Source organism: Amblyomma americanum, chromosome 4 (genome assembly GCF_052857255.1).
Source record: "Amblyomma americanum isolate KBUSLIRL-KWMA chromosome 4, ASM5285725v1, whole genome shotgun sequence".
NCBI lineage: Eukaryota > Metazoa > Arthropoda > Arachnida > Ixodida > Ixodidae > Amblyomma > Amblyomma americanum.
The window spans coordinates 113,354,784-113,379,433 of NC_135500.1; the positions used below are offsets into that span (position 1 = coordinate 113,354,784).

Here is a 24,650-nt window from a genome sequence, read left to right on the forward strand (position 1 = left end):
GCCATATAGCTTCATCTTGATTTTCTTGCGAAGGAACCATGCGAGCTGCTATGCGCCGATTGTTACGCTCCGCCTCTTGGCGTCTCCGTTTGGCAAGACGTTCTTCTCTTTGCCCGGGCGTCTGCGCCGCTCGTTTAGCCTTCCGATGTTCATTCTTTCTCTGCATAGCGGCCAAGTTCCAGGCGACGACTTCTGGGTCCGAAGAATTGATCTTCTCCTGACGATACCTCCGCATAGCGGCGGCTGGTGTCTCCTTTTCGTCACCCATAGGAAGCGATTGTGATACACCGAGTCGTATCACCTCGGCTTTTACACACACAGCCGCACATACGCAGTTTATCCACAGGACCCCACACGCGATCACGGCGGCAACCGAGCTCTGACGTCATGCGCCGAGCACTTCTGCTCTTCTCTGGTTTCGCGCATGCGCATTGTCCGCCTCGCAGGCTCACGGCGAAATGAACGACTGGGTAGAGTAGGGTAGATCTAACTACAATAAAGGAGAAACAGTTTGATTGTGTTGAAGACTACGTCATTAATGGGTATTGAAATCTCATGTGAACGTGCATTTATTGAGAGTATTTTGTATTGATGTCGTTTTTTGCAACTCAAAGTTGATTACCTCAAACAAAAATTATTCAATATGTGATACCCTCTCTATGGAAGCAAATGTGCTAGAAAGATATCCTCCCATTTTTCAAAAAAACACAAGGCAAACTCTACTGCGCAAGAATTTTGAAAAATAAATACACGGATTTTTTACAAGCTTCTCACTGCTCATTTCGAATAAAAATTGAATTTCGGAATAAAAATTAGCCAAAATACAAATTCTATTGCGAAACAATTCTAGCTCATTGTAGGGAACACGGGGAGCTGATCACACTAACAGTGTATATCCAACAAAACTTCCTCACAAATTATCGAAAATACATAGAAGGTACAAGGCCTGCCGTGTTGCCAAACGTGACGCATTTTACAGCTAGCCAAGCAGTTCTATGCCGCCGCAGTAATGTAGCTCTCACTATCTCGATCTATTGCTGTGCTCCTTCAATCCTACAATGTTGCAGAGTAACACCACAAGCTTTACTAGTCGTCCGAGAGCTACAGTTTTGCTTTACCAAACAGCTGTTTTTAGAGCTTATGCTGCGGTGTTCCACGTGACTGGTGCTCTATTAAAGACTTAAACAGGAGGCTGTTGTATGACGGTGGCACCGTGTGCACATTACTAATCAATGAAGATAAGTCACATGTAAGCGCCTCCGCTGACGACCAGCGATGTACTTGTTATATAAGAGCTGCATCTAGGTGAGCACAGGAACAAGATAGCTTCGGCGATTTCTTTTGGCTCTGCTGCCCTCTTGAGCGGTGTGTTGGATATCGCATTGGCATTGCGCTCTTTTCCCAGTGCAGCCGTCATTGGAGTGTCTGTTCGGGATGGTACCACAACATTACATCGGATGCCATGAGCCGCCAATTCTTTTCCCGCAACCTTTGTCAGGGCCTCAACGCCGGCCTTTGCAGCGGAGTATGCGCCGCGGTCGAAAGCGCAGAGCTTGGCCGAGGTGCTGGAGACGTTTACAATGGCACCACCCCCTTCGGGCAGCGTTGTCTCGGAGCGGAGCATTTCCCGACTGGCTGCACGAGTCACCAAAAAGGCGCCCTGAAAAAACAAAAGAATGAAACAAAGAAGGAAATCTAAATTGAATTTTTATACATTATGTAGAAGAAGTGTGTCATACAAAAACAGCAAATTCTGTAGATGTGCCGTCAAGGATTGACGTGAAGCGTTGTGTTCTCTGCGCAAGTGCTCTCCCATCTTCCTTATATTGCGGTCCGCCCGTTCAAATGCACCGATTGAGAGCAAACGGCTACTTGGAGCGCGATACTAGAGTATAACTTTGTTGGCAGCAGGCGCCTCAGAACAGCATTAGCTTATATAGAGGGCTAGCTGGAATAAACGGCCAGAGAGATCCTGGACTGAGCACTGCTCCAAAAAATTTTATTCTCAAATTCGGAATAAATGGTCCTCCTAGACGGCCTTTGACAGCGCATGTTTTCATGATAGTTGGCTCATGATTTAAGGTGTACTGCTGCATAGCGCAAGACAAAGCAAACGTCACATAAGGGTAGACAGGGCGAGCGCTTACAACTATTTATTGATAAAGAACGTGGATACATAAATTCTAGATTTTATCTGGCAGGATTCGCTCTACACTTCTTGTTTCAAGCACAGTGACCTGTAGCTGATATATTGTTGACCGCATTGTGGGATATAAAAGCTATGAAGATTATGTGATCGAAAAAGGATTAGATTAAAATGGGCCCATTGTATAAAAGAGACCCTCTTGGGTTTGAGCAGAACTAGGATAATGATTGTTGAGCGCAGCATATGTTGCACGTAATTTCGGTAGCGTGTGTGTTTAATCAATTTCTGGTATTTCCAGAGTGCTTTTAACAGCGACTCTTGTTTGAGTTTCCTCGAGACTGGCGCCGAAAACTATGCGGACTAGCTCCGCGACCCATCAAAAACGCTTCGTATCAGTGTAAGCGCCACACAATAGACAGTGCTAGCTTTTACCGTCCCGTTCGTTTTTGAGCGCAAGTAGGAAAAGGAGTATTCTGCAAATGGACGCATCGCGAGGCAACCGGTGCAGATGGAGCGAAGCGATAAAGGGAGCAGCAGACGAGCGGATGTGGCTAGGGGGATGTGCGGTGTGGGATGGTATGTCGCACCCACTTTTGGATGGGGATGCAGTAACGGAACTAAAGCATATTTGCACACTGGAGATACCTATAAGGTCTGAAAAAAGAAAAGTTTATCGAACTCGACGCTTTATCAGCGGAGAAGCCTTTTTCACATGGATGAAAGACAGGGCTGTTTTTCCATTAAGTACTGTGTAAAACAAGGCACATGCTGATATCTTGTTTTTTTCCAAGTAGAGCAAATTTTCGAACGTCTAATCTCTTGGCACATTTCCTGCCATGTGAAAGCGTATGGCATGAAAAGAAATTCGTCGAACAGACCATCGCCTCAATTCTTGGTCATGTGGTGCTGAAAACTTTACCCAAGCCTAATAACGCGCAAGAGAACTAAAACTGGCCTTATGCTTACGTTAAAGTGTCAGTGTTCTTAGAGTGTAGTTAAACCCGAGCCAGATTTGTTTTACTGGTTTTTCACCCTTCAATGCATGCAGGCTGTTGGGATACAGCAGTGTAAGCATCCCCCAAAAGAGGTGCAAATAAACAAAACGTATGCCGGTAAACTGTTCACTATAGCAAGAAGCATGTACTGCAGTATAGACCTAGATAGCTGTAACACTGTCGTAATCAAATTGAAGCCGTATTCTGAAGCGCGAACTTCTAGATAAGTGTGGCACGGTATAGCTCTAATTACATCCCAAAGTGCACCTGGAAACATGTTAAGCCATATAAATACTTTAACCATATCCTGCCACAGTTACCTGGATCTTACTGATAGCTGCACACTAATTCGCTTCATGAATAGGCTAACAGATGATCTCTGTCTGCTACTTATTCGAGCAGCAGTTTACAGGATGTCTCGAACCCCCTCCTCCCTCTGTGCGTAAGCAGTTAAAGACGCGTTTTAAACGTTACACTCCATGTAACTAGTGGCGTCCTTAACAGGCAAAAACGAGATGGACGTTCTCGAGACTCTTCTGGACTATTGCCTCCTTTCTCTCAGTACATTTTGCAACATTAATGCTTTGGCTCAAAAGAAGCCGTAATTCCGGTGGTAGGTAAAAATTTTCATTAATTATGGTCATTCTAAGCGCGCTGCGAAGGCTTACACTTGTGTTTTTGCGTTTTGCTCTACGTGTGGTAAGCTGCCTTCAATACAAAATGCACACGATATTTCAAACGAATCTCGAAGAATTCCTTACAAATTCCAGCTTACCTTCAAGTGTACCCTGATGAGTTCGTCGAACATGTCGTCAGTGCAGTTAACTATAGGCGAGTAGCCAGTTATCCCAGCGGAATTGACAACAATGCTGACAGGCTGCGGGAACATTGCGCGGATGGTGCGGAAAAGCTCGTCCACAGACGACGAATCACCGACGTCAACTTGAATCGCACAGTGTTTGCCGTCACCTGCGCAGATACAACTCGTAGTCTGTGTATTCTAAACCAGAAAGTTGGAATAGAAAAGTTAGAGCTGTATATGTGACTTCGATCCCATCATAATAGACCAAACACAGGAAAAACACACTGTCCGAACTAGGAAGGCTCAGGCCACCTCTATTTCACAGAATCCACTGTTACTGTGTAAGTAGAGTTCACATCTCACGACAAAAACAAATGCTTATGCAATTGATGCTATGCTGCTCGTGAATGAACTGTAAATGAGAAGGTATCTGCTTACAAACTGGGCTTGCTAATATTGCTAAACATCAGAGTCGTTTATTATTATTGCTACAAGAGACCAGTTTTTATGAGTGAAAGAGCACTCTGTCCTCTTCATTTTCGTCCTCTTCTCATCGTACATTCTGCCTTATTTTGAGGGGTGGCCTCATTTCATCTCCTCTTCTCTTCTGCCGGCGGTATTTACTGGAAAGTGAAGTGGGGGACCCAAACCAAAGCGCGGCTAGGATGTTTTAAGAAGGGCATAGGGCTGTTTGGCGAACTAGCATACCTGCGTGTGCTTGCATTGTTCTCTGGGTAAGTGTTATGAACAGACCGTGCATTGTGAGGTAGTTTTTGTCGATGGATCTCAAGCATGGCTTCTAGCTGATCAAACTCGACTAAAGAGATCGAGAGAAGAGGTTATTCATGACGCGGGATTCATGGTGCGTGCTGAACGTAATCTCTTTTGGGTTCTTTCGACCAGTTTGATCCAGGGTTCTTACAGACATTTTATTTTGCGGCTGGGTCTAAAAAGGCATACTTGGATTGTTTTTCATGATGGCCACATGGCCTTCACCGAAAACGTCGAAGATAACCTATGGTTCCTTGCTGCAGTGATCGATGCAGTCAATCCTTCGGGACTCATCCTGAAGCCGTACAACTACCACTTCGCCTAGGGGGAGCTTTTGGTCTTTTGTAGCTGCGCTAGCAAGCCGAGAGCAGGCCGTAACCTGTAGGAAATAACCGTTCTCGCGCAGTTTCTGCACTCTATAGAGGCAACGTCCGCAGGAGCTGCTCTACTTAAAACCACCACCCTACTTTGGTCACATCGCTGAATGCGTTGAATATAAAGCCTACACTGACGCAATTATATTGTGTTTTATCCCTGCACTGGCCCGAATGTAGAATGGAATAGAGCGAGTCGTGGAATTTGCGAGCCACTGCCTATGAAATGCTCACGCTATGTATATGAAGACCGAGAAGCAGCGCCTTGAGCTATTTGGTCTACATGGAAATTTTGCCCCTGCTGTTAGCAGAGACTGTTGAAGGTTGTCAACTACCATGACGCGCTGTACGGGCCTACAACCTAAAAGAGGCGTCGGGAAGCCTCCTTCTGTGGACTATACGGCTACGAGAGTGCGAGGTCACCCTACATTAGAACCCTGGACGCGAGGACTCCCAGGTCGAATCTTTGTCATGAGCAGTTGCAATTACACCAGCGAAAAGCTGTGGCCATGAAGACACTTTTTTGTTGTGCTATACGTGCCATCAACTCATTTATGAATGGAAAACAATCTTCTCTCCTTATAAAGAAGGCCACTTACTTTTTATTTCAACAAGACTTCGTTAAGAAATTCGGCGTATTTCACGTGATGTGCCGTTAGCAGGGCACCTCGATAAACACAAACACTCCGGGGAACTCAAGGCGAGTAACACTAGCCAATGATCTCCGCAGGCGTTGCACACTACGTTAGGACCTCTCGAGACTTCATAGACGGAAATCTCAACCGACCAGGTGAGCTAGACTGTTGAATATCGTAGTACCACCAACGAATACTTTCTAGATGATTGGCTCGGATTCAATTCTCTCTTTTCTGACGTCTACATTTCGTTCACATGTGGATGTTGCAGCATCCGACTACTTAACTCATTAAGCCGAAACGAAAGCTTTGCCGAAAGGCACTACCACAGAAATCTCCGGATTCTCCGTTCGTAAGGAGAAGGAGTAAGTGAAAAGGCGGAATCTCCATTAGCACATTTTTTTTAGAATCAAGACGGACCGGGAGTTCCCATTTAATACAGGTAAACACCGCTTACGACGGAGCCTGCGCAAGCCATTTTGCAGTGCAGACACAAAGGAGAGCTGGAAGGCACACCGTATTCACAGATAAATAACCCAAAGGAGCAGTACAATCAGACTACCGGAGGAGAGCTTGGCATCTATACGAGGCTGAACACTTGACCTGGAATGCAATAGTGCCCTACTTTGTGTTTGCCTTCAATACGTTAGTACAAGAGGAAATTAGTCTGCTCCAGACCGCCCATTGCAGAGAAGCCACAAGCACACAACCACTTTATACCCCATTCTACCAGCAAACAGTCCATTAAGCATCGCGCTGGTGCCTAAAGAAATAACTGCGTGAAGTTTTCTTTGATTTGTCTGGGGCGTACTGTGATCGAAACCATCGGCACGCGTGCTAATCACTTTCTGACGCGAAACAAAACCAGAGTTCTCTCGCATGCTTGTAGCCGTAAGCAGATGGCTCTACAATGTTTGGAGATTGTTTTAAGGGTTTTCGTGTCTTATTCTCGACAGGTATTCGAATTTTTGTAAAGTGATCTACCCAGACCAGTGCTGCTACATGTTGAGTGCTGTTAGTTTTATTGCTGCTGCCATGTCTGATTCTTGTGGGTATAAGTAAGCCGAACAAACAGTTTTGACTCTATTATGTCTGTCTTCCTTCTGCACTCCGTGCAGTCTCCAATATTTGTCAATATTGAACAATGAGCAAGACAGCGAATACACCAAACGAGTCGGTGGATTAGCGATTAGGAATAAAGTGAAAAAAATTACGGTGAATGTATTCAACACTAAATGCATTCTGTTCAGAAACACGAGGACAAATATAACTGCAAAAAAAAAATATAACCAAGGTCTATCGCAAATCGAATTGTTTATAATTTTAAAACGACTGCATTTATTTTTCGTGAAACTTTATCCTGGGTTCACCACATTTAACATCTCGTGAGAATCCTCCGTCAAGTTACCGGCCTCACTATGAGCGCGTAAGTGCTTTCAATCGTTGGGACGTTTCGGTGAAGCTCATGAACGTCTCATTTTATTTGTCTGGTGTGGACATGACTTGGTTTCTCATCCATGAAGACGCTAGTCCCGATTGGCTCTACTTGTCGCAGATTCGCTAGATCCATGGCACCGTTTGCGCTGGCCCTGCCGTCTACAAAAAAAATTAATACTCGAGTTTAGCTTCAAGGAGAGTCTTACACATCCTACATAAAGGCCATGCTTGTTTTTTGTCGCGGTGTGAATATGGCCATGCCTGAAGGCAACCATGCTTGCCATTACAAGACAGGACATTCGAAAGACCTGCCAGTGTCTTGATGACCTAGCTGCAGTGGAAACCGCTTCAAAAAGCGTGAGGTTCTCACCCCTTTACTGATGCAGACTTGCGCACGCTCATTCGCTCTATAATACGTGAAGAACTCAATGGCACCATTTCATCACATGCCGCCAGTTTCCCACTTTCTCCTCCTGCTTCCAGCTTGCGTGACATGATCAAGGATGAGCTGGACTCCTTCAGGCGCCTGATTAATCAAGAGCCTCCTGTCTGTCGCTGCGCCCCGACGTGGGCTGAAGTTGCTGGGACACCACCGTCAAAATTACAACCATACCGTACTGACCCTGTGCAGCAAAACCTCGCCGCTGCTCATCCTCTTGAGTGGCGTCCCCATCCACAACGCCTCGTCGGTTTCTATTGCAGAATTCCTAGCCATGTGACCCGTGTCTGTCGCTGGCGAATGCGTGACAAGCACGCTGGTTACACTGATCCCCGACACGCCGATATGCACCCACAGTTTCCGTATCACGCGAACTACGACTATACCGATCATCGTTGCTCCCCTTCCCCGCCGCCTCCTCCTCATCAAGCCTCAAACATCCGTACATCGCGCCACCTGCCCCCCGTACGCACATTCTCAGCCCTCGGACCGCCGCCCGGAAAACTGAATTGTGTAGTTTTACGAGGTAACACTGCACCACGACCTCATCCTGCAAGTGCTCCTCCAGCCCGTTCCAGTGTGTTGGTCTTAGAAGTTGAAGGGACTCTTGTGGAAGCACTAATTGATACCGGCGCCGCCCTCTCCGCCATTCGATCCGACCTGTGTTTACTTATGAAGAAAGTCCGGGCAACCTACTTCTGTCCGCGTTTACGTGCTGACTGAGGCTCCGATCCATACCTCCGGATAATGTACCGATCAACGACTACCGCCATCACACCGAACTCGCTGTGCTTTCTTCCGGTGCTCAACTCATTCTTGGCTGGGATTTCTGTTCATCAGCGTCCGCTGTCATTACGAGCGGCCAACAATTTCTTGACGTTGCTGAAACCGCCATCTGGGACCTATCTGATAGGACGCCTCGCCGCTTGGTTATAGCCGCTGTCCATGTCCTCCATCCTGGCAGCGACGATGTCATTCCAGTTTTCCCCACCCACACTGGCGATGAAAGCATATTGGTTGTAGCGTCCCCGCGCTTTCTGTCCCGAGGAAATATTAATGTTAATTCGCTTCATCGTTTTTCATGCGGTTCATAGCTACCGGCCTCCTCGAACACCACGCCTAGCCTATTCTTCTGCGCCAAGGGTCTAATGCAGCTTCAGTCACCAGCGCTCAGTCTATGCTTATTCTCTCGCTTTACAAAGCCGCACAACAAGCTTCCTTCTCTGCTTGCTTTGGTGAGACGCTTTCCGCTACCCTCCACACCGACCTCGCCTCCTACCAGGCACCAGCCTTGGCTGCCGTCTTGAAGAAGCATGCCTCTTCCTTTGACATACACTCCACAGTTTTGGGCCAAATATGTACCACCACCCATAAAATCGCAACTGACTGTTCTGAGATCGGCCGTTAACGCCCGTGCCTAGGGTTTACTTCCGAACGCCATATTATTCAGGCCAATGCGACTGACATGCTGAATCATCACTTTATTCTGTCACATAGTGGTGACGGCAGTCAAAGCAGGGAGGAAAGACAGCCAAAGTTATTCTGAAAGAAAACTGCTTACTTGGGGGACCTGTGCCCAGAATAAAATGAATGATTCGGCACCGGCGAAAGCAACAAGCGTGCTCAGCGGTTACCGAACATAATGCCCGCAGCCCTCGGCGATCCTCATTTTAACGCAGATAACTAACTTTCGAGATGCGACCTGCAAAGTTACTTCGACATTCTGCTACTACTTAGAATCTGCTCCGCCTGGCAGCGATCAATCGAGATAAATCTAGTCGCGTCTTGCATCATAAACAAAGCGATGAAGCGGCGTGCCGGCAGCTTTGAAGAATGAAAAAAAAAACAGTACAAAGATTCGCGGCATTACTCCCCTCTCAGAGAAGCATAGACCCGATGCTTTAAAACGAATAAGGTGGCTAGATACAAATAAAGCAGACTGCGCAAAAATTAACACCGCGTGCGGAAACGCAGCTTCCTTTTTAATATGGCTTTAGATGGACGACATGGGCAAGTTCTGGCCGTAAGCGGCACCGCTGGGATGGAGCCATTTATTTCGTCAGGGAGGCCTTCACAGTCCAGTTCACCTAGCCGACGAAGAGCCTTGTACGGGCCGAAAAGCGGCGCAAACGCTCCGAACCAAGACTCCGTCTCCTGGTTTGTATTCATCGTTGCGTCTTCGTAGGCTGTAGCGTCTGGCATCGGTTCGCTGGTGGTCTTCGATGCGTAATCGGGCAAGCCTTCGGGCTTCTGCGCGCTGAGGGTAGGCAGCGACGTCGAAGTTATCTTCAGTAGCGTTGGGCAGCAAGACATCTAGCACGGCCCTGGCCTTCCTGACAGGGAAAAGACTATAAGGCTTCATCTGGGTGTTCTCCAGAACTGAGGCGTCGTAGGCCAAGATGATGCAAGACAGGATCACGTCCCAGGTCCTGTGTTCGGCGTGGACATACTTGGCGAGCTTCTAAGCAATGGTTTGTTCAGGCATCCCGTCACACCGTTGATCTGCGGATGGTATCCATTTGTCCTCCTGTGGCTTGTTTTGCTGTACCGTAGGATGGCTGGCGTCAGTTCCGCCTTGAACGTTGTTCCTGTGTCCTTGATGAGCACATCGGGGCGCCGTGTCGCAGGAGAATGCACTTTAAGAAAATCTTGGCGACTTCAGCCCCTGTTCCGTTGGGTAGTGCTTTTGTTTCGGCGTAGCGGATCAGGTAGTCGATCGCTTTGATGATCCACTTATTTCCAGACGTTTACTTCAGGAAAGCGCCAAGCAGGTCAATGCCGTCCTGCTGGAAAGGTCTTGAGGGGGTTTATTAGGGTGTAGAAGTTTTACTGGTCGGGTGGAAGGGGTTTTTCGTCACAGACAATCTCAATAGGTTTTCAATCGTGCGACATCGGCGGACAGTCGGAGCCATAAATACTTGTCTTGAATGCAGTGGAGGGCGCGGGAAAACCCTAGATGTGCTGCTGTCGGCTCGTCGTGCGAAACCTGTACAACCTTTTCGCGGAGACTTGCAGCTAAAAAAAAGGAGGTGGGTTGTTTTCTTCGCAGCGAAGTTCTTCACGAGGACATAATTCTGTACACAGAAGGAAGACAGTCCTCGCTTGAACAAGGCGGGGCGTGAAAAACCTTGCCTTCCAAGTACTCGATGAGGCGTTTCAGGTCAGGGATTGAGCATTGCTGCTGTGCAAAAGAACTGGAGCTGATGGGTTCCAGGAAGGCGACCTCATCCTAGTCCAGCGCCGATGCATCTACAGAGGCTTGTGACAGGCAATCGGCATCAGAGTGTTTGCGTCCGCACCTGTAGACGACGGTGACGTCTAACTCCTTCAGGCATAGACTCCATGGAGCAAGGCGGTCAGAAGAGGCCTTAAACTGGCAAGCCAGCACAGTGCGGGGTAATTGCTGACCGCCTTGTACGGTCGTCCGTACCGGTAGGGGCGGAATTTCGACGTAGCCCAGATGATGGCAAGGCACTCCTTCTCAGTTATCGAATAGTTAGCCTCGACCTTGGAAGGAGAACGGCTAGAATATCCAGATCCCTCCTCCGGTCCGTCGCTTTTCTGAAAGAGTACGACGCCTAGCCGCAGGTTGCTTCTGTCGGTATGAACTTTAATTTCGGCGATTTCATCAAAATGCGAGAGGATCGGTGGGGATGGTAAACAACACTGAAGTTCCTTGAAGGCTTCTAATTTCTGCGCTTAAGAATTAAATGTCATGCCTGCATTTGTCAGTTCGCTTAGAGGCTCGGTGATGCAAGAAACGTCTTGAAAAATCGCCGGTATTCCGCGCACAGCAGCAAGAATCTGCGCATTACTTTTTTAGCGGCCGGCGTTGAAAACAGTGCAAAGGCACCTGTTTTCTGCGCATCTGGCCGCACTCCCTCCTTGCTGACGATGTGCCCTAGAAAGAGCAGCTCTTCACAAATAAAGCGGCAGTTCTCTGTTCTCAAGATTAGGCCAGACGACTTGAGTGCCTCTAGAACTGTTCGAAGCCTTTTTATATAGTCTTCAAAGTTCGTGGCGAGCACAACGACGCCATCTAAATATACTAGACAAATTTTCCACTTCAGGCTCGCTAACACTGTATCCATTACTCACTGAAACATCGCTGGTGCAGAAAAGATAGCAAATGGCATCACCTTGAACTCGAAGGTGCCATCCTGAGTGATGTATTCGGTCTTCTCGCGATGTCTTTCATCAACCTTTATTTGCCAGTAGCCACTCTTGAGGTCCCTCAATGAGAAGTACTTTGTGTTGCGGAGCCGGTCGGTCCAGTGTGTAGTCGATACTTGGGAGAAGTAGGCGTACTCATTCGTTATGCAGCTTAAGCGGAGGTACTCGAAACCATTATCGAAGTACGCCTTCGCTCTCCTTCATTAGAACAGCCGGTGCCACCCAGAGACTCTTCGACGGCTGAATGACGTCTTCGCGAATAATTTCCTCCACTTGATTTCGGATGGCTTGTCTTTCTCGCGGCGACACACGGTAGGGGCTCAGGTGGACAGGTCAGACGTGCTGATCGGTTAAAATGTTATGCTCGGCAATTGGCGTTTCTCGGACCGTCGGAGATGACGATAGGCAGTCGCTGTAGCTTCGGAGCAGATTGCGGATGTGGTCTTGTCTGTTCCGGGGCAGGGCTGGGTTCAGGACGAAAGTGGGTGAGCTCACTTGGTCAAGCGAATCTTCTGCGAATCGGTCGGAGAGGGCTCGTACGTCGTACGTAGTCTCATACGTCAGATATTTCCTCGAGGAAAGAAATCGTCGTTCATTTGTTAAAGTGAAGCTATTCTTCGCTGACGTTCGTGAGCAGCACTTCAGGTTGTTCATTGGGGAAATGTGCAACGCCTCTTGCAATGCCGATTCCTCGCTCTATAGAGGCAAAGTCATGCTCCCTTCGATGTGAGCTTCCATGCTCCTGGCATCAGTTGCACCTACGGTGACCGTGACGCTTGAATGCTGTGGGGCTATCACTTGCTCACTCGGAACACTAAGAGCAAAAAGCTTTTCTAGGGTCGTCGTTGAAGAGATGGCTTCATCCGTCGAAAGCGTGATGAGCTTCTAACGCAGGTCTAAGATCGCCTGATACTCATTAAAAAAATCGATGCCGAGTATCACGTCGCGGGAACATTGCTGTATTACTACGAAGGTCACCGGATATGTATGTTCCTTGACGTTCACTCGAGCTCTGCATCTCCCTTATGGCGTAATGAGGTAGCCTCACGCGGTGAACGTTGCGCGGTGAACGTTTCATTCATCACCGAATAATCGGCGCCCGTATTGACTAGAGCGGTAACTTTGCGGCCGTCGATGGTCACTTCCAAGTCAGATGTCCTGGCTTTTACATTACACGTCGTCCTCGGAGTCGGGTCACGGCTTTTTCGCGTGTTTGAATCGTGTCTAGCGCGCGTAGTCGAAGCTTTTCTGGATGGCGGCATCGTTTTGAAGGCGGTTCGCGTCCTGTTCGAGGTTGTCAATGTGTGCGGCATCAGTGTAGCGGATGCAGCGTCTTAATGCGGCGTAGAGGGTGCAGCGTCTTCACGCGGCGTGGTCTGTGGAAGACCGTCGTTTCGCTGGTGTGAAGCCTCATCTCCAAAGGTTGCTTTCTTTAGTTTCCCCTGCGGGGACTGGGGGACCTTGCGCGAACAGCCTCTGAATAGCTGCGGTCCGGCTACGCAAACCGTGTGGTCGACGAGCACCTTATCCTCTGTTATGTCAGGGTCAGCGTGTTGGAACAGACGGCTCATTTCTTCGCCGTACACTAGGGTGTTCTCATCTGCCAGTTGGATGCGCGTCTCAACCAGTAATTCGGCCTTTTCTTTGCGAACAATGCTTTTAAATGTTTTCACGAGTTCTTTCCCAAATTCCTTCTACGTTCGCAGTGAGGCCTCGTGATTCTCGTACCAGGATTTCGGAGGTTCATTCGGGACAAAAAAGACGTACCGTAGTTTCCCATCGTCTTCCCATTGGTTCAATATCGCCACCCGCTCAAATTTGTGCAACCATTCTTCAGCATCTTCATTTAGTCCAATGAATACAGGTGCATCACAGAGCTGTTGAAGAACGAGCGCTGATGATGCAGCGTCGCCCTCCATCTTCGGTAGCAGTGCAGGTTCACAGTACAGCACGTCTACCAGTTGTCACGTGGTGGTGACGGCAGTCGAGGCAGTCGGGAAAGACAGCCAAAAATTCTCATAAAAGAGAGCTGTTTATTTGGTTGACCTGCGCCTAGAATGGCCGGAATGACTCGGCGGTGGAGTAACGAACAATCGTGCTCGGCAGTCGTCGAATACAGTGCTGGCCGCCTTCGGCCGTCCTCAATTTAAAGCTGATAGCAAACTTTCCAGATACGGCCCGAAAAGTTACTACAACACTTCGGAACAGCATAGAATCGCTTCCGCCTGGATGTGATCGATCGAGATAAATCTGGTCGCGTCTCCAATCACAACCAAAGCGATAAAGCGGCGTGCCGGCAGCCTTGAAGGATGAACAAGTAAACATTACGAAGAGTAGCGGCAATACGCCCTTCATCGAATCCTTGGTCGTCACCAGACGTGTTAGTGCAGTAGGATAGTTCCGTACGTTTGTGAATCGATTATCGTGCTCTTAACAAGTTAACTCGCAAGGGTGTATACCCCCTTCCTCGCATTGACGATGCTCTTGATTGCCTACCAGGAGCCGAATTTTCCTCCAGCCTCGAACTGGAATCCGGTTACTGGCATCCCCATGCATGAAATGTCAATGAAAAGACAACCTTCACTTCCCCGGATGGGTCGTATGAATTCAACGTTATGCCTTTTTGGTTGTGCAACCCTCCCGCTACGTCCGAGGGCATGACTGATGCAGTTGTCTAGGGTCTCAAATGAAAGACTTGCATTTCTTACCTGGACGACATCATCATCTTTTCGTCGACGTTTTGTGACAACCTTAAACGCGTGGATGAAGGTTTAACCGGCTGTCCTACAGCTCAACGCTAAAAAACGTCGCTTTGCAAACTGAAGAGGAAACAAATGAAACGCTTGAAGAAACCGTAAACAAAGATATTTTTCATGATATTTTAGGACTCGACCCTATCCCTATTGAGCGGATACATAGGTTAGGTAAACCGGCATTTGACAAAACACGTCCTGTAATCCTAAAACTTTTAGACAGTAGGCATAAAACTGTGATACTCAAGAACGGAAAGAAACTAAAGGGAAAAGATTATTCAATTGGCGAAGACTTTTCAAAGAACGTTCGTGAACTAAGAAAAAAACTATGGGATAGCGCGAAGCCGAACCGAGATAAAAAAGAAAGGGTTTCCTTGGTGTTTGATAAGTTATATATCAATAATATTCCTTACGTTTGGGACTACGAAAAAAATGATGAAGTGAAGGTTCAAAAAAAACGACGGTATCGGCGCAAGCCGGCCCGTGACGCGAAGTTGTACGCAGTTGCGAAACCGCTCACCGATAAAGTGAGTGGTTCATATACCTCAGCTTCTTTCTTCACTAAGACAGATAGCTTGTCTTGCCATAGTAACACGGGCCAATCTAGTATAAAAAGCTTGAGAATAGTTAACATTAACGCACGCAGCGTTGCAAACAAGAAAGACTCGCTTGAACTTAAACTGCTGGAGTTCGACCCACACATATCAGTCCTGACGGAAACTTGGTTACATGACAACTTAGCAGATGACCTGGTATTTCCTCCTCATTATAAAGTCGTTCGCAAGGACAGGACCTCAAGGGGTGGCGGCGTAGCCATTCTCTTAAAAGACTCTGTAGAATGCGACCTTGTATATGATGTTCCAGACCTTGAATGCCTTTGCATAAAAATTTCTTGCTGGGGTCATTCTTTCATCCTGTATGCTTGCTACAGGCCACCAGATGCCACACCCGACTATCTTATTAAGCTACAACATCACCTGTCTCATTTCCAAAAAAGAAAATACTGTTAATAGGTGACTTCAATCTGCCAGATGTGTGCTGGGACCGCTTACAAGGCGGTGCTAAATCTGGGAGCAGTGCAGACGTTCTGTTTGATGTCATGCTTACTCATGATTTAGCTCAAATTGTAAATCAACCTACTCGTGTACAAGGTACATCTTCCTCTATACTAGACCTAGTTTTTGCTAACCGTCAATTTTCTATGCATACTGTATCGGTCGAAACAGGCATTTCAGACCATCACCTCGTAAGCGTATCGATAGATTTAGTTAAGTCCCCATACCACAACAAAAAAGCCAGTCAAGTACGATGTTTCAAGGATTATTCTAGGGCTGATGATGCCGCAGTGATTGAACATATGGAAACTTGTTTATCGAGCTTCGATGATAATGATGATGTCTGCAAGCTGTGGGAGCGATTCGTCGAAATGTGTCAATATTGTCTAAATGCCTTCGTTCCAAATAAACGCAAAAAAGTTCACAAACAACACACCTTGGATGACGCGGAAGATTATTCAACTGAAGCGAAAACTAAAAAGATCTAAGAAAAAAAAACACCAGTTAAGTCAGATTGAAACGCTTAAAAATAATCTTGAACGTGCGGTTCGTGAGTCAAAAGACTTGTACTTTAACACAACGTTACCCAGTTTTGTTAAAAATGACCCAAGTAAATTTTGGAACTTCCTGAGTGACAGCAAGAAACATATCTCAAAAATAACAGCGGAGGGAGAGACATTGACTGATCCGATTGGCATTGCACGCCATTTTAATTCTTTTTTTCACAGCGTATTCTCTGAAGCAGGTGTTCAAACTGTACAAAGCGCGTCATATTTTCCTGTATCGGAGGTTGACTTTGTTAGCCTCCCTGGTGTATTTGCTTTGCTTTTAGAACTGAAACCTAAAACTTCTTCTGGTCCCGATAATTTACCAAATGTATTTTTGCGACGGTATGCCGAAATAATTGCGAAGTTTCTTTTTGTGTTGTTTAAAAAATCTCTGCTGTCATCAAAACGTCCGGTTGAATGGAAGACTGCTCGAGTTATTCCCATCTTTAAAAAAAGAGACTGCACATTACTACAAAATTACCGTCCTATTTCTTTAACTACCGCATGCTGTAAAATGCTCGAACATATTATTGCTAAACATATTAACAAATTTCTTGAAGAACACTCCATATTAAGCGACTTTCAGCATGGGTTTAGAAAGGGCTATTCTACAATAACACAATTAGTTACAATAGTACACACTTTTCCTAACACACTGGATATGAATGGTCAAATAGACACCATATTTATGGATTTTAGCAAAGCATTTGATAAAGTTCACCACGGAAAACTCATTCAAAAACTAAAAAACATTATTCTTCCAGACATTTTAATATCCTGGATTCAAGATTACCTCACGAATAGAGTGCAATTTGTTTCAGTCGATGGGTGCAGCTCCAGTTGTCTCCCAGTCACCTCTGGGGTGCCCGAAGGAAGCGTCTTGGGGCCTTTGCTTTTTCAGATTTACATCAATGATATTGTTAATGTGGTTACTCCAGGAACTCATATTCGCTTGTTTGCTGATGATTGTGTCGTTTTCCGTCAAATTACGTGTACTAACGATCAAAACGAACTTGACCAGTGTCTTCGAAATGTTCTTGATTGGTGCAGTGAGTTTTCCATGGTTCTTAACACTGAAAAAACAGTTTCGATGCAAATAACACATAAAAAGAACCCAATTAACCACGTGTAAACACTCGGATCATCAACACTAAAGCAGGTTAATAGCTACAAATATCTAGGTGTAACAATCACAAGCAGCCTTTCCTGGAACTCACATATAGATAACATATGCTCCTCTGCATTTAAAAAACTTTGTTTTCTGAGGCATAAACTAAGAAATTCACCTTCTCACGTAAAACTGCTAACGTATAACGCTTACATCAGGCCAAAGCTTGAGTATGCTTCGGTTGTTTGGGACCCATTCACTAAACTTAACATATATAAATTAGAAAGGGTTCAAAGAAAAGCTGTTAGGTTTATCTATTCCAAATTTAAAATCACCGACTCCCCCACTGACCTCATGGCGGCTAACAATATTGAAACACTTGAAACGCGAAGAGGAAAATATCGCCTTGAGTTTCTTTATTCTTTACTTAACCATAAGTTTGCTTTGGATCCTTCACAGTACATATCCCCCTTAACCACACGTTATACCCGACATCATCACATTCACTCATTGACACCGTATTTTGCGAAAACTGACTGTTTTAAATATTCGTTTTTTCCGCGGACAATATCCGATTGGAACCATGTTATGACATCGTAATATTTTGCAAAATTTGTCTCCTCATTTTTATGTATATTTCTTTTCATTGTGTTCTGTATCTTTTGGGTTTTAAGAATATATGCCTGTCCTGCTTGGACCCTGAAAAGGGTCTGCAGTATGTACTAAATAAAATAAAATAAAATATCAATTAAAGTGATTGGCCACTTCGTCAGCAAAGATTGCATACGGCCTGAACCCGATAAAATTGCGGTTCCTTTGCATTTCCTACGTCTGTCTAGTTCCAAAGAGCTTCTCAGTATCTTTAGACTGGCATCCTACAACCGACACTTCATCCGCCACTTCGCATCTATCGCGCCACCTCTAGATATACTTCTGAGTTCTTGAACAAATTTCGTCTCGACTTCTTTCTTTATCCTGTTTGCCACATTATTCAGTTTGATTTATGACCATTTTATATAAGTCTGGATGAATTTCCCTTCTGTTTGCATCTGCACCAAAGCCCGATCAATCCCCACCATCCCTTCAGAGGCAACAGTAATGGTGTGAAGCGTTACCATCTCCTTCAACAATGATGATGATCATGTTGTTCTCAGACATGATGATCCGCTCCCTGTTCTGCGCGTGACACTTCCAAGACAGAATGAAAGACATCATAGACGAAGCCTCTGATTTCTGGTGTAGAAAATGGCTTTTATAACTTAAGAAGGCCGTCACTTGGAAACTCTTAGAGGCAGTAATGTGAGAAAATTGAAACACAAATTCTTTCGTGCATACTCACCTGGAAGGGACTGCGCCCCTTCTCTGGCTGCGTCAATGCGCCTGCTAGCGACCACCACTGTGGCACCCTGGGCGGCTAGGGTGCGACAGACGGCCTCACCGATGCCGCTGCTGCCACCAGTCACTAAGGCCAACCTTCCGCGCAAAGACATTTTCTACCACTGCCTCGAGTTGTGCTTTCTAAGTGCCGCTCGCGCGCTGTTCTCTTCGCTTGTAGACAGTGAGGGCTCGCAGGCTGCAACATGCGCAGGAAGCCTCGGCGTTCTCGTTGCAGCTGCTCAGCGTGCTTGCCAACGTTTCCTCAAGGACTCGTCTTCAACTAGACAAGTGCTCACCATTAGCGAGGTTTAAATAGTGAAGGGGGCGGAGGGCGGTGAGAAGGAGGAAGGCGTCCTTTTCCTTTGGACTGTTTCCAACGCCGGCCGCTAAAAAAGTAATGCGCAGATTCTTGCTGCTGTGCGCGGAATACCGGCGATTTTTCGAGACGATTCTTGCATCACCGAGCCTCTAAGCCAACTGACAAATTTAGGCATGGCATTTAATTCTGAAGCGCAGAAATTAGAAGCGTTCAAGGAACTTCAGCGTTGTTTACAGTCCCCACCGATCCTCTCGCATTTTGATGAAATCGCCGAAATTAAAGTTCATACCGACAGAAGCAACCTGCGGCTAGGCATCGTACTCTTTCAGAAAAACGACGGACCGGAGAAGGTATCTGGATACTCTAGCCGTTCTCCTTCCAAGGGCGAGGCTAACTATTCGATAACTGAGAAGGAGTGCCTTGCCATGATCTGGGCTACGTCAGAATTCCGTCTTTACCTCTACGGACAACCGTTAAAGGGCGTCAGCGATCACCACGCACTGTGCTGGCTTGCCAGTTAACGGCTTCTTCAGGTCGCCTCGCTCGGTGGAGCCTGTGGCTGCAGGAGTTTGACATCACCGTCGTTTACCAGTCCGCACGCAAGCACTGTGACGCCGTTTGCGTGTCACGACTCACGAACACCTGAATATGCACCGCCGCCGGACGACGAAGAAGACGCCTTCCCAGAACCGATCAGCCCCAGTTCTTTTGCACAGCAGCAACGCTCGAACCCCGACCTAAAACGCCTCATCGAGTACATGGAGGGCAAGGTTTCTCACGCCCCGCCTCGTTCAAGCGAGGACTGTCTTCCTTCTGTGTTCAGAATTATGTCCTCGTGAAGAACTTCGCAGCGAAGAAAACAGCCTACCTCCTTTCTTTAGCTGCAAGTCTCCGCGAAAAAGTTGTACATGTTTCGCACGACGAGCCGACAGCAGCACATCTAGCGTTTTCTCACGCCCTCCCCTGCATTCAAGGCAAGTATTTCTGGCTCCGACTGTCCGCCATTGTCGCACATGAGTGAAAACCTATTGAGAATGTCCTCGACGACAGACTCCTCCCGCCCGACTAGCAGAATTTCCGTACCCTACTAAGCCCCCTCAAAACCTGTACAGCATATTGGCGTTGACGTGCTTAGCCCTTTCCCGAAGTCAGCGTCCGGAAATTTGTTGATCGACATAGCGATCGAATAATTTACCCACTACGCCGAAGTAATGGCACTACCGAACGGAACAGGGGTAGAGACACCAAGTTTTTCGCACAGTGCATTCTTCTGTGACACGGCGCCCCGATGTGCTCAGCACGAACAGAGGAACAGCGTTCAAGGCAGAACTGACGCAAGCCACCCTATGTTGCAGCCAAACAAGCCACCGGAGCACAACTGCATGCCATCCACAGACCAACGGACTGACGGGACGCCTGAACAAAACCACCGCTGACATGCTCGCCATGTATGTCGATGCCGAACACAACACCTGGGACATCATCCTGCCTTACGTTGTCTTCCCCTGCAACACCGCAGTGCAGGAGAACACCCAAATGACGCTTTTTAGGCTCCTCCACGGCAGGGAGGCCACGACCACGCAGACGTCTTGCTGCCCAACGTTACCGAAGAATATGTAACGTCTACGTCGCTGTCTACCTTGAGAGCTCAAGCCCGAAGACTTGCCCGATTACGCATCAAAGACCAGCAGCGAACCGCCTCCAGACGCTACAGCCTACGAAGACGCAACGCGGAATACAAGAGGCCGAGTCTGGGTTTGGACGCCCATTCACAGCCGCGGATTGAATGAGTAGCTTTGCGCCGCTACTTCGACCCGTACAAGGTTCTTCGTCGGCTAGCTCAACTGGACTATCAAGTCGTCCCTGACGAATTGACTGCATCCCAGCGACGCCGCGTACGACCAGAACTTTTCCATGTCGACCGTCTAAAGCCCTGTTATTCGCGCTAATGGACGCTGTTTTTCGGCGCGCGGTGTCTATTTTTGCCTAATTCGCTTTATTTGTTTCTTGCCGCCTTATTCGTTTCAAAGCATCGGGTATATATTTTTTTGATATTCGAGTAGTGCCGCGAATCTTTCCAGTGTTCATTCTTCAAAGCTGCCGCAACACGGTTTTATCGCTTTATTTGTGATGCAAGACGCGACCTGATTTATCTCGATTGATCGCATCCAGGCGGAGCAGTTTCTACGTTGTTGCAGAATGTTAAGCAGCTTGGCAGGCCGTATCGCGAAAGTTCGCTGTCAGTTTTAAATACAGGATGGCCGAGGCCGGCGGACATTACGTTCGGCGACCGCCGAGCATGCTTGTTGCTTTCGCCGCAGCCGAGTCATCAAGTCCATTCAGGACGCAGGTAACCCGAATAAGTAGTTTTCTTTCAGAACCTTTTGCTGTCCTTACTCACTGCTTCGACTGCCGTCACCATTATGTGACAGTATAATGTGACTATTCAGCATGCCAATCACATTGGCCTGAATAATGTGTCTTTCGAAGCTAGACACTCGGTACGGGCGGCGACAGACGAGCTCAGAACAGTCAGTTCCGATGCGATAGGTGGTTGTACATATTTGGCCCGAAACTGCGGAATGTATGTCAAAGGAAGAGGTATGCTTCTTCAAGACGGCGGCCAAGGCTGGTGCCTGGTAGGAGGCGAGGTTGGTGTGGAGGGTAGCGGAAAGTGTCTCACCAAAGGAAGCAGAGAAGGAAGCTGGTGGCGCGGCTTTGTAAAGCGAGAGAATAAGCATAGGCTGAGCGCTGGTGACTGAAGCTGCATTAGACCCTTGGCGCAGAATAATTGGCTAGGCGTAGTGTTCGAGGAGGCCGGTAGCGATGAACCGCATGAAAAACGATGAAGCGAAGTAACAATAAAATTTCCTCGGGGCAGAAAGCGCGGGAACGGTCCAACCAATGTGCTTACATCGCCAGTGTGGGCGGAGGAAACTGGAATGACATCGTCGCTGCCAGGATGCAGGACATGGTCAGCGGCTATAACCAAGCGGCGAGGCGTCTTATCAGATAGGTCACAGATGCGGTTTCAGCAACGTCAATGAATTGTTCGCCGTTCGTAATCACAGCGGACGCTGATGAACTGAAATCCCAGCCAAGAATGTGTTGAGCACCGAAAGAAAGCACTGCGAGTTCGGTGTGATGGCGGTAGTCGTTGATAATGATTTGAGCGGTACATTGTCCGGAGGTACGGATCGGAGCCTCATTCAGCACGTAAACGCGGACCGAAGTAGGTTGCACGGACTTTCTTCATAAGTAACCACAGGTCGGATCGAATGGCGGAGAGGGCGGTGCCGGTATCAATTAGTGCTTCCACAAGAGTCCCTTCAACTTCTACGACCAACACGTTGGACGGGCTGGAGGAGCACTTGCAGGATGAGGTCGTGGTGCAGTGCTACCACCTCAAACTGCACACTTCAGTTTCCCGGCCGGTGGTCCGAGGGCTGAGAAAGTGCGTGAAGAGGCGATCAAGAGCGACGGAAAGGTTGACAGGGAGAGGCGGCGCGATGCGGCTTGATCAGAAGGAGGCTGCGGGATGGGGAGCGCAGTGATCGGGATAGTCGTAGTTCGGGCGGTACGGAAACTCTGGGTGCATGTCGACGTGTCGGCGATCACTGTAACCAGCAAGCATGTCACGCATTCGCCATCGACACACACGGGACTCATAGGCAAATATTCTGCACTAAAAACAAACCGGACGGTCAAGACGGGGACGCCTCACAGGAGGATAAGCAGCGGTGGAAGGTCCTGAAGAAATCGCGGCGAGGTTGTGCTGTACAGGGTCAGAACGGGATGGTAGGTAAGATGACGGTGGTGTCGCAGCAACTTCAGCACACGTCGGGGCGCAGCGATAGACAGTAGGCTCTCGATTAATCGGGCGCCTGAAGGAGGCCAGTCCATCCTTGATCATGTCTTTTAAGCTGTAATCAGGAAGAGGAAGAGGGAAACTGGCGGCAGACGATGAAATGGCGCCATCGACTTCTTCACGGATTATAGAACGAATTATTGTGCGCAAGTCTGCATCAGTAAAGGGGCGAGAATGCCACGTTTCTTGAAGCCGTTTCCACTGCAGCTAAGTTGTCAAGACGCTGGCGGGTCTTTCGAATGTCCTGTCTTGAGGAAGGGTACTGGGTGGCTAGAGCAGTGCGTGAGAACGAGCCAATTCCTTTCAAATTATAGCAAACGCAGTCGGCTTCAAGCATGGCCCTGTTCACACGGCGGCAAAGAGAAAGCATATCCTCAATGTAGGATTTGTAATACTCTCCTCGAAGCTAAACTCGAGTATACATTTTTTTTTGTAGACGGTAGGGGCAGCGGCCGACGGTGCCAAAGATCTAGCGAATCTGCGACGAGAAGTAGGGTCAGTTGGGAATAGCACCTTCATAGATGAGAAACCAAGTCTTGGCCACATCAGATTAATAAAATGAGACGTGGATGAGATTCACTGAAATATTCCAGATTGAAAGCACTTACGCGCTCATAGTGTTCAGCCAGCCTAGAACCTCGTTGCCACGCAGGCCTACGAAAACAGGAGGGTCATGCTGGCGAGTTCTGACCGTCCAAGACGGCAAGGCCGGCAAGGTTATCCTATGAGCTAGGGTTCCAGTGGGTCCCAGGCTCTAGGCAGAAGAATCGGGGCTGAGAGGAAACATGCTTGTGGCGGCCGAGGGACTGTTTAGTGACTTGAGTCGAAGTGCTTCATTGGGGTAGGTGGACCGACCAGACGGAGACAGGAACGGACCTTCAATGGGCTAGGAAGAGGCCAGAGAGACAAAGAACCACTTCCACCACAGGTGAGCTTGACAACGCCGGGAGCAGGCTTTATTGCCACCCCCAGTACTGGCGCTGCGGCGTAGATGACGGGGCAGATGATTAATAGAGAGGAATGAAGAAGGTCAGGCCCATTGTTTACAATATATCATCATGATAGGCATCTCGTAATATTTGAAAAATATTTCACGTGACTGAAGACGAATACGTGCATTTTCCACTGCGCGAAGAATCTTTTTTTTTTGTAGTATGCGGAGCTTTTCTATGTTTTTCCATCAATATAGGCGCCCAGACCAACTGTCAGAGTGTTATAAATGATGACCATAACCTATAACCTTCCATGGCAGAATATTGCGGTTGCGATATGTGAGGCCGATAAATTGACGGAGGTTACTCGCGATATGGTTGTTATGGTGATACCAGGATAAAGTTTCGTGAAAAAGAATTGCTAAAATTTTAAAATTAGAAAAAGTTTAGATTGCAATAGACCATGAGGTATGCAGGTTTTTGTCTGCAGCTATATTTGTGCTCTTTGCTCTTAACTGAATGCATTTAATGTTGGATACATTGACCGTAAGGCATTTTTTCAGTTCATTCTTCCATACCAGGTGCTGTGGGTTCTGTGGAGTCGCATAATTCTTCAATATCTTCCCCTGCTTCGAAGATGCTCGTGTCGTCGGCATATATGATAAATAGAGGGAGTGGGAAAATTTTTGCAATATACATGTTAAGAAAAATGACCGTAAAATACTGTCCTGCGGCACACCCCTGCGGCATTGTCTTGCGGCACTAGCCCGTGAAATCTATTCGATGTCTTGAGTGGCATGACATGCTCTTGCAAACGCGTTTCCTGTTCATAGAACTTCTGCACATTCGATGCAGCATCAGCGCTTTAGATTTGGCTCTACATTTTTTCACGTGTTCGGGTTAACAGAAAAACCTTGG

General features: G+C 47.5%; 2 protein-coding genes across 2 annotated transcripts in view; one reads left to right on the forward strand and one right to left on the reverse strand.

Moving 5' to 3' along the window:
- The window catches only part of LOC144128224 ((3R)-3-hydroxyacyl-CoA dehydrogenase-like), a 70,131-nt gene that overhangs the window by 32,310 nt on the left and 13,171 nt on the right, over positions 1-24,650 (forward strand). Inside the window, exon 2 of the mRNA XM_077661451.1 lies at positions 5,819-5,878. The gene's annotated coding sequence lies outside the window, so the exon portion shown is untranslated. The remainder of the gene's footprint in view (positions 1-5,818; positions 5,879-24,650) is intronic.
- Positions 1,056-18,759, reverse strand: LOC144128223 ((3R)-3-hydroxyacyl-CoA dehydrogenase-like). Its single transcript, XM_077661450.1, has 3 exons — positions 18,576-18,759; positions 3,917-4,110; positions 1,056-1,660 (listed from the first exon to the last, which is right to left on the reverse strand). Exons 1-3 carry the CDS (start codon positions 18,724-18,726, stop codon positions 1,244-1,246), a joined length of 762 nt encoding a protein of 253 aa, XP_077517576.1. The 5' UTR covers positions 18,727-18,759; the 3' UTR covers positions 1,056-1,243.

Excerpts from the sequence above, each read along its gene's own strand:
- LOC144128223 (XM_077661450.1), bottom strand. The coding sequence starts at position 18,726 with ATGTCTTTGCGCGGAAGGTTGGCCTTAGTGACTGGTGGCAGCAGCGGC. Across the intron at positions 4,111-18,575 it reads AGGGGCGCAGTCCCTTCCAG|GTGACGGCAAACACTGTGCG; the intron begins GTGAGTATGCAC and ends GTATCTGCGCAG. Across the intron at positions 1,661-3,916 it reads TCATCAGGGTACACTTGAAG|GGCGCCTTTTTGGTGACTCG; the intron begins GTAAGCTGGAAT and ends TTGTTTTTTCAG.